The 10,607-nt window shown below is 34.5% G+C and overlaps 2 protein-coding genes across 2 annotated transcripts; both read left to right on the top strand.

Annotated features, from left to right (window-relative positions):
- Positions 1-498: 498 nt before the first annotated feature.
- Positions 499-1,825, top strand: LOC120158866 (alpha-1,3-arabinosyltransferase XAT3-like). Its single transcript, XM_039169598.1, has one exon. It carries the CDS (start codon positions 499-501, stop codon positions 1,780-1,782), a length of 1,284 nt encoding a protein of 427 aa, XP_039025529.1. The 3' UTR covers positions 1,783-1,825.
- Positions 1,826-3,267: 1,442 nt separating this feature from the next.
- Positions 3,268-3,818, top strand: LOC120158878 (nodulin-related protein 1-like). Its single transcript, XM_039169606.1, has one exon. It carries the CDS (start codon positions 3,331-3,333, stop codon positions 3,688-3,690), a length of 360 nt encoding a protein of 119 aa, XP_039025537.1. The 5' UTR covers positions 3,268-3,330; the 3' UTR covers positions 3,691-3,818.
- The last annotated feature ends 6,789 nt before the right edge of the window (positions 3,819-10,607 follow it).

Raw genomic sequence — 10,607 nt, 5'->3', positions numbered from 1 at the left:
TACATCCCATACTTTACATTTTTTCTTCTTTGCGTATAAACTGTTTGATTAAATATTCAATTAATCTCTAAACAAAAAACTTATTATCAATATAAACACATCAAGCGGTCTCAATGATAAAATAGAATATTACTCTTTTTAGAGATTTTGGGTTTAAATAATTATGTTTGTATGGTGTATATACGTTATTAATTAATTAAAAAAGTTTTGAATAAATATTACTTTATTATCATCCAAAATTATTTTTTAAAAAAACTTATTATTAATATTAAAGGGGCTAAAGTAGAAAGAGAGGTGCAAGTATGGCATATATAAGAGTGGAACAAGAGACGTTAAAATATATTGTAAATTTTAAATGTTATATAATTTAAATGATTTGTATTAATAATTTAATAAATTTTAAAAACTCATATATTAACCTTAAATTTTACTATGTGTATATTTCATCAAATGTAGTATTAGTAACATAACTGTTGCTTTTGTGGATTCTCATACATCATGAATAAACGTGGAATAAAGTTAGAAATATGTAGACAAAATGAATATTCGTTTCTTTTACTTTTGCAAGGTCAAATATGGAGGCGGACTTTTGGAGAAGAACATGTTGAAACGAAACCAGTGATCAGCTGCGACCGTTCTCATAAAGAATATGATCTGTGCTCTATCAACGGCGCAACCGTGGTGAACCCCGTCACCTCCACGTTCTTTCTCATGGGCCCCACCGTATATGGTTCAGGTTCCATTGTAGAGAAAATCAAGCCGTTTCCAAGGAAATGGGAGAGTTTTCCAATGAAAAGAATCAAAGAGGTAAGCATCACTTCAGCCCCATCAGCCACAAAATGTGAGGTCCGACATAACTCCCCGGCCATCGTATTCGCTGCGGGAGGGTACACGGGAAACGTTTTCCATGATTTCAATGATGGGTTCATCCCACTCTTCATCACCATCCGTTCCCTCTATAAAAACCAAGACGTCATCCTTGTGGTCTCCAAGGCTCGTGATTGGTGGATAAACAGGTACAAGAATTTGCTCCGTGTACTCACCTCACACCCGATAGTAAACCTCGACAATGATACTTCCACTCACTGTTTCCCTTCCGCCACTCTAGGCCTCATATCATATGGTTTTATGACACTAATGCCAAACCCCTCACAAACATTGCTTCAATTCCGTGCCCTCCTAGACAAGGCATTTAGTCACCACGTATACTCCACCTTAAACCTTCCTCCAAAACACGACTCTCGACCTCGGCTCGTGTTTTTAAGCCGACCAAGAGGCATCGGACGTGAAATTTTGAATCAAGGCGAAGTAATCCAGATAACAAAAGAGATTGGATTTGACGTTGTTTTGTTTCAACCGACGGGTATGACTTCCTTACAACAAATTTTCGTATTATTAAATTCAAGTCATGCGATGATTGGTATTCACGGAGCGGCGTTGATGCACTCATTGTTTCTCCGGCCGGGGTCGGTGTTCATGCAAGTGATGCCGTTAGGGACTAATTGGGTGGGGAAGATGTGCTATGGTGAACCGGCTAGGGCAATGGGGATAGATTACATTGAATATAAGATAAATGTAGAAGAGAGTAGCTTGGTGGAGAAGTATGACAAGGATGACATTGTGATTAAAGATCCAGGTAGTTTTCAAAGGGGAAATTGGTCGTCCGATGTTATGAGTATATATTTGAAGGAGCAAAACGTTAAACTCGATTTGGTTAGGTTTAGGGAATATTTAAATGAAATTTATAGAAAAGCAAAGGTATTTATGGACAAAATGGGATAGTGCTAAACTATTATATCCTGATATTTATTTTAATAATTAGAAATATTTTGATGAAAATATTCGAATGAAATTTAGAATTATTTTACAATATAGATTTTTGTAATTTGTAATTCTTTTTATTCATCAATTAAATCAACTTAAAGTTTCTTAAAGGAATCGATGACGTCTTGGATCAGCCAATCTTCGATGCGTACTCTGTCAAGAGGTGGGAAGTTGGTGCTTATTAAAGCTGTGCTATAGTCTCTTCCAACGTATTAAATGAGTTTGTATGCTCTCCCCGTCTCGCTTTATCGTGAGCTGAATTCTTCCATAGCAAGGTTCTGGTGGCGTCTTGATGCATCCGTGCAGGCAATCCACTGGATTGGTATTTCAAATATGCGACTTCCGAAATCAATCGGAGGTTTAGGTATCTGGGATTTGGAAATTTTCAATCAAGCTTTTATGTGTAAACAAGGGTGGAGATTATTTAATGGCTCCAATAGTTTGGTGGCTCAAATGCTCAAAGACAATTATTATCCGGATGGGTCTTTCCTCACTGCTGACTTAGGTGCGTAATCGTCGTTCGCCTGGCGGAGCATTTGGTCGGTCGGTGAAAGGGGTGATTAAGCAATGCCTTCGAGTTCATGTGGGAGATGACACTACTATTCCGATATTCTTGGAGCTTATTTTAATTTCCAAGAGATTTTCTATAATGAGGGAGCTATTAGCAACATATATGGTATATGAGTACTAGATCACCATTATGTTGGGGTTTCAAAATATTTTTAATGGATTGTTTATTTATTTTATTATATATCAGTTAATGGTTTTAAAAAAAATCTTCTTTTCATATATGAAATTAAATTTATAATAATTGTTCTGGATTGGCTATGGATTTTAAATATATTATTTAGAAAAATAAAATATAATTTATATACAAATCAAGTGTAAATTTTAAATTGACCTGGATAAATGCCCCAATCAAACCCTATAAATACATTATTTAAGGTTAAAATAACTTTAATTTTTAAATGCTTTTCCCCACAAGCGAAATTAAATTTACTTTTACACAAGGACCAACAACTTTAATTAAATAATTTTACAAATAAAATAAATACTTAAAGAATAATTGTAGTACTTAAACTGAAACACTATTAAAATCATTTAAATAATTTCTATAATTTTTTAGAAAAAATAGTTTGCTTTGATGGAAACAAGAATAATACATAAATAGGAACAAAGTACAATAAACAAGAACGGATTACAAACTACTGCACCAATATTTTTGTTAAAAAAAAGCACAACAAAAGAGTAAATCTTGACTTAATAATTAATATGTGAAGACAGCTATGGAAATAATGAATTAAATAATAAAATTTATGTGGATGATCATGACTTAATAACAAAGAGTAGGTCCACGCTTCATAATATCCACATAACGGCATAAAATAATCTATCTTCTCCTTTTCAAAGTCAAGAGAGTCAATGTTATATCCACTGCACAACAAATAATGCATATATCATCACTTTATTTCTTGCCTACACAGCTTTCATTCATACTTACTAACAATGGAGAAAGGCCACAAACCAAGCAAATCCGAGCTCCTCTCTAGCGCTAAGTTGGTGGCCAACGCGGCGAAATCCGCTCTAAACCACGAAAGCGACAAGGTCGACAAGGGGAAGGTCGCAGGTGCTGCTGCTGATCTTTTGGATGCGGCACAAGACTATGGCAAGCTCGATAAGAATACGGGCATCGGCCAATATGTTGAGAAGGCAGAGAGTTACCTGCACAAGTACGAGACTTCCCATCAATCGGCCCCGGCCGCCAAGCCGGAGTCACATGCTACCGGTGACGGTGAAAAAGGGAAAGAGTCTGCTGGAGGTGTTGGGGATTACATGAAGATGGCTCAAGGTTTCTTCGGAAAATAAAATTATACTACTTTTTTTATGTTTTTGTGCTGCATAATATACTTTATTTTTCATGTTTATTTGTCTTCATGTTGGATGTCCATGATATGTGCATGATTGATCGCTTTATTATACAGGACTATTATGCACGTGTATGTGTTATATGCAGTATTAATCCTGATATGTGCATGATTTATCACTTATATTTTTAAATTAAGATTAATTATATGATTGTTTATTTATATTTGTGTTTTGTCTAATTTTTTAATTAGTTTTAAAAAATATAGTATATGATAATTTTCATTTTTATTTAATTAAAATATGTTCACTTACGTTTTTATTTTATTAAAATTTGGTCACTACGGGTTAACTGCCGTCAACCGTTAATAGATTAGGTGATGGGTATTTAAGTATAATCACATAATTTGTCCATATTATTTACATATTATCTCAATTTAGTATTACTTTTAATAAATAAAATAAAGCAAACAAAGCAAGTAAATTAGGGCTAAATGAATTCAAACATGGATCTTTTAGGTCACTAATCATGTATCCAACCATTAAGGCAAGACCAATACTTGATTTGTAATAGACAACAAGATGTATATATTTTGTATCTTTTTTCATAAATACTTAACTAACTTAAATTCATAATGTTATATATATTAACTTAAGAAATATTTTTTATATTAGCTAATTAAATATATTTTATTATTAATTTAATTTAAAAATGTTTTATTTTTATTTAATTTTATTCTTGTCTAAACTTTAAAAAATATATTTATTATTATTTTAACTTTTCAAAGTATATATTCTATCTTAATTTACTAAATATATTATATTTTTACTATAACTTATTAAATATATTTTATTTTTATTTTAACTTCAAAATATTTTATTATAATATATATATATATATATATTTAAATAAAAATAAAATTTTTTAAATTAATTTAATAATAAAATATATTTAATAATTTAGTATAAAAATTATTTTTTTTAAATTAATATATAAAAAACAATATGAATTTAAGTTATACATTAAGATACAAATAGGAAAACCACACAAATGGTCAATTTCATTGAGTTTTATAAATTTATGGTCATTGGATTAATAAAATATGATGTATGGTCACTTTCGTTTTGTTTTAATTAAGATGTGATCACTGGGACGTTAGCTGCAGTGAGTTGGATGACATGGTGCATTAGTAAAAATTTTAATTTTTATTTGAACCCTTAAACTTTAGATAAATTACTAATCATGAGTCTTTTGGTAAACTCAAAATAATTCAAAATAAAATATCAATTTTCCCTTTTTTCCATATGTTTTCTTCCATAAACTTATCTAAAATCCAAAATCAACAACATCAAAGATTCTTAAGCCCCGCTTGGCTTGACTTTTTAAACGCAATTTTAGCTAAAAAAAAATCCGTTTTAATCGCAAAAATCGATGTCAAACAGGTAAAAAATGAAAAAAAAAATTACAGTGAAAACAATGATTTCAAACTAACCGTAAAAGCTAGGATTTGTAACTTTTTCATTTTCAACTTTGCATTTGTGAGCAAATTATAATTTTACTCTTATTAGTGCATGAACTCCACTCAATTATGTATTTACATTATATTTCAATATTAACATCCTCAAAAAATAATTTATTACTTAATATTTTATTTTAATTATTTAACAATAAATAATATTCATGGTTTATATATTAAAATATTAATAGTCATTTATTATAAAAAAATATTTTTATTAGGATTAATGAGTTATCTTAAAATATTTTTATATTTTTATTATAGTTTAAGTGATATATTTTATATATTATAGTATTAATAAATGTAAATATAATTTAAATTTTAAATTTTTAATTTATAATATAATGTCTATAATGAACATTTTATCTTTTTAAATTCAATTTTTAACAACTTTTGAAAATTAACTTTTAAAAATGTGATAATTTAAAAAAAATACTATTTAGAAGTATAATTTAAAAGAGAAAATCGCCTCAGTGACAAAAAATGCCTTATCGCAATGCGATCGCTAATTCGCAACGCGATCTCCATTATCGCAAATTCGCCAAAATGACCAACAAAATCGCAATGCGATCGCTAATTCGCAACGCGATCTCCATTATCGCAAATTCGCGTTGCGATAGTTGGAAATCGCGTTGCGATGGTCTACAGTGTCGTTGCGATTTTCCCAATTCGCAATGCGAATAAGTAAATCGCAACGCGAATTGGGAAAATCGCAATGCGATACTGACTATCGCAATGCGATACTTACTATCGCAATGCGATAATACAAAATCGCAACGAGATACTGACTTTCGCAACGCGATTCTGACTTTCGCAATGCGATTTACATAGCGCCATTCGTATTAACGCGTATTTTTTTTTCAAATTCCAAACACGAATTTTTTCTTAATAAATCGGAAACTGAACCGTCCACAGTAATCGCAACTCATAACCTCAAACCCAAAATCACAACACTCAGTCCCATCTCCATCTCTCACTCTCTACGGTGAAATCCGTCCCCATCTCCGAAGATTTCCGTCCCCATCGCCGGCGAAATCCCTCACAACCATTCAGAAATGGAAAATCAACCTCCGAGGGTTAGTTTTTTTTTTATTTTTATTTTGAAATTTTTGCATTATTTTAGGTTTTTCATATTGAGATGATGATAAGTTTACTGGTAATTTGGAAATAACTATTGCACGAGAGAATCGCAACGCGAAATAAAAAACGCAACGCGAAACCAAAATCGCATTGCGATTTCATTTCGCGTTGCGATTCTCTCGTTGCGATTTTCATTTCGCGTTGCGATTTTCATTTCGCGTTGCGATTCTCTCGTTGCGATAGTCATTTCGCGTTGCGATTCTCATTATCATTTCAACCAAAAGACAAACAGTGTTGCAAATTTTAGTTTCAAGAATAACTACTATTTATGTTTATTGTTTTTGGTATATCTTGACAGTGTAGTTTTTGGTATATCTAACTTGGTATGTTTATTGTTTTTGTAGAAATTTTTTTCGGCTTCATTGACATTAAGGAATAAAGTTAGCCTAGCCACTACAATTGCTTCGAAGCTTTCACCTGCACAAAGAAAATTGTTTGAGGAAACCTGCTTCGGGCCATGGCTGAGAGTACAGCATCCGGGTGAGATGCTAATTTGACCCATTTTGGCTTCAGACCATGACTAGAGATATCCGTCAGTATACAACGTGGTGAGGAAGAGATATGGTTTCATTTTCCACCGGCGTATACTTGTTTTGGGCGGAAGGAGTTCTGCTTAATCACTGGTCTACGATTCGGACACGATGATAGGCCGGTACACTCGTCATATCACCCGCCCATCATGGTTACCAGGGTTTTTCCTGATGAGTCCAATAGAGAAGCCGAACTTACACGTCGACGACATGAAGAAATTGTTTAATAAGAAGATGGTTTTCCTCGGATGAATGACGTCGATGTTGTCGAGTATGCCTTCTACTACTTTTGTATGCCGGCTTTTAGGCAGAGAGGCCAGACAACCTATTCCTCAGGAGCTAATATATTGGTAGATGACCTAATGCTGGAATCTGTTCCGTGGGGTTCGTATATGGAAAGCTACCTGGACTAAGTTGTCATCTGCCTTTGATGACCGTAAAAGTTTACGGGGCGATGGTCGAAATACACTTTGTCAGGCTTTGTTGGGCCTTAAGGTAAGAATTTCTATATAATGTTTTCAAAATTATAATTAATTATTTTAACAATTACTAATGTTTGTTATATATTGTTTGTAGATTTGGATATTCGAGGCCTTTCCCGCCATGAAGACATATGCAAAACTTCAAATGAATTCCCCACGGCTATTTCCTGGAAGAGGAAACGTTTGTTGGATTGGGAAGACTTAATACCATATGCGACAATAAATAATGTAAGTTAACACAATAATATCATATATAACAAGTTATTAATAGTAGACGTTTAACTTTGTTTGAGTTTTTATATTTTTAGGAGGCCAACATTCCATTAATGAGACTGACACCCACGGAGGCATAGCTTGCCACTGATTGGTGGCAAGCTAGTCAACATTTTTCTTGATGGCACGAATGAGCAGCCTCCACTTCCCCACTTCGAGAGCCATCACCTCACCCAGCCATCACCTGATCGACCCGACTATACACCTCTACAACGAGAGCATCACCTATCCCGTCACATCATCGAGCCTCTTCTCCACCATCACCTCATGATAGGCGACCGGCAAAGATGCCACGACTTCTATCTCCCTGTTCTCCACCTCCACGGGATGAGTCAAGGGAGTTACGTGATGAGTCAATGCCTTGCGTGAGGGATCGGTACTCTACGCGATAACGATGGTGCATGGCGTGTGGAGGTCAATGCCTTGCGTTGAGATCGGTACTCTACGCGATAACGATGGTGCCATGGCGTATGAGGTGTCTACTTTACGTGTGAGGTTGCCGCTCTAAGTGAGATGGTAGTATTGTTAGATTTTCCATATTTAACTTGATGATAATTTACTCGTAAATTTCACTTAAATTAACCATTTCACTTAGATTGCTTAGTAAATTTATTCGGTTGCTGCCAATACTGCTAAACTGTTTATTAACACTGTGAAGTAGTATTTGTCTTTTTTGTTTTGTCTTTTGGTTGAAGTAAATTTTATTCGATTGCTGCCAATTCTGCTAAACTGTGTATTCTTTAACACTGTGAAGTTAGTATTTGTCTTTGTTTTGTCTTTTGGTTAAAGTTTTGAAATATATTTGTCTTTGTTTTCACTGTTTAAATATCATGTCCGTTTATTTACTGATATTTGTATTTAATTATTAGCGGACCGATAAGGTGGATGCTTTTACGTCGGGTTTTTCTTGCACGACAGAGTTCACGCATCAGACGGCGTGCACGTGCTATTAAGTCTCCGTATACCCCAATAGTGCGAAGACACCGCAAGAAAAGCCCGACTCGCCTGTCATCCCTCAAGAGTCACTCCTATCGTTGAAGAGGCCCCTATCATTCCTCGAGAGTCCCCTCCCACGTTCAAGAGGCCACTGTCATCCCTCAAGAGTCCACTCCTATCATTGAAGAGGCCCCTATCATTCCTCGAGAGTTTCCTCCCACCGTTCAAGAGGCCACTGTCATCGTTGAAGAGGTCCCTCCCACCATTCAAGAGCCCGATTCACATGGCGTCATATGTAGGATTCTTGAGAAACCCTCTGATGTGCCGGACATGATGGATTCAAGTTGGCTCTCGTATGAGTACCGACCAGTACCATACCGGTATCTGAAGTGGAGAGGGAACAACTACCGGACACAATTCTGGATAACACCCTTTGGGCTAAGACCGCAGTTGATTTTATCTACATGAGTGAAGCCAGGGTGTTTCACTGACATATGCAAGCTCAATGATGATATCTATTTGTTGCTTGATCGGTCTTAGTGGGGCGTATTATTAGGGGTCGAAGACAATTGCTATTTCGATGGAGGGGTCTTATATTTTTCTTATATTTAATTTGATTATTTTTTTGTAAATTTATGTAAGTTACTAATATATGTCTTTTGTTAAAACAACATATCGATGCGTGGGTGTCACGTCTTCTAATAATTAGGAAACTAAGGAAAATAAAAGAAATACACGATATACAATTATGTCGACGTCTTTTAACGCCGTTCACTTGAAGAATCAACGAGATGAATCATTTGCGTTGGGCAATGGACAAGCTAAACTTTATCCTGCATGGTGGGAGGTCGATAAGGTTAGTGTTTTTTTAGATTGAGTTTAAAGGTATTCATAAATAGTGCGCAAATGAATGAATTATACTTATGATTGCAGGTGTTTATCCCTGTTTTAGAACGTAACCATTGGCTTCTCGTCGAGCTTCAGATCCCATCCCTTAAGGCTATAGTATATGACAGCATGATAAATTACATATCATTGGCTGATTTAAGAGATATTATTAAGGGATGGAGCTCTTATTTGGCTAAATTCTTGGATGCGATAAATTATTGGACTCGTTCTGGAAACAAGAAGCCAAAGAAGCTCAATATTACAGTTAGCAGAGACGAGACCGCACCACAACAAACGAAAGGACCCAGAGGGGATTGTGGTCCTCTCGTATGCTTGGCGTTGGACCGTTTGATCACAGGAAGTATAAAGTATCTACCTCCCACCGATATAGATAGAGCTGCAGTAGGCTGTGGTTTTGAACATTATATGGCTAGATCGATATATACGAGACGCTACCTACCTGCATCCGCGTTATAAAAATTCCATAAACAATTGGTATTTTATAGGCTTGTTTGAAAATGTTGGTTAAGTACCTAGAATTCAATAATTTGCTGTTTGTAAGTTTTAGATATGTAGAAAGTGTTGTTTGAGCAAATGTTTGGTTTATGCAGGTTAATCTCAGAAGTGAGCTGCGTGAAAATGATGTATGGTTACAAAAGTTGATTCAATAGTAGAAGTGTTATTTTCTCTAATAATTATTGCTTAAATTTTGATTGTTTAATTGATTTGTAAAGGTGATTTGTAAAAGTTGATTTGTTTAATTGATGTTAACATAATTCTTATTATGTGCTTGTTTAATTGATTGAAATGTAATGGTTGTTTTTGTTGATTTCAATCTGCATTATGTTGAAGGCAAAAAGTACTATCGCAATGCGAAATGAAAATCGCAACGAGGGAATCGCAACGCGAAATGAAAATCGCAACGCGAAATTAAATTCGCGTTGCGATTTTCATTTCGCGTTGCGATTCCCTCGTTGCGATTTTCATTTTGCGTTGCGATTTTCATTTCGCATTGCGATTCTCTCGTTGCGATTTTCATTTCGCATTACGATAGTAATTTCCGCGTTGCGATAGATATTAAGATGATTGCCTATTAAGTGATAACAACTGATCAGATCATAGCAATTTTCAAACTCAAGTTACTAATAAATGCC

This window comes from Hibiscus syriacus, unplaced genomic scaffold, assembly GCF_006381635.1.
Source record: "Hibiscus syriacus cultivar Baekdansim isolate YM2019G1 unplaced genomic scaffold, ASM638163v2 tig00111331_pilon, whole genome shotgun sequence".
NCBI classification, from domain to species: Eukaryota; Viridiplantae; Streptophyta; class Magnoliopsida; order Malvales; family Malvaceae; genus Hibiscus; species Hibiscus syriacus.
Note: the sequence above shows the minus strand (reverse complement) of the source record. Positions and strands in the feature narration are given on the sequence as shown.

Excerpts from the sequence above, each read along its gene's own strand:
- LOC120158866 (XM_039169598.1), top strand. The coding sequence starts at position 499 with ATGAATAAACGTGGAATAAAGTTAGAAATATGTAGACAAAATGAATAT.
- LOC120158878 (XM_039169606.1), top strand. The coding sequence starts at position 3,331 with ATGGAGAAAGGCCACAAACCAAGCAAATCCGAGCTCCTCTCTAGCGCT.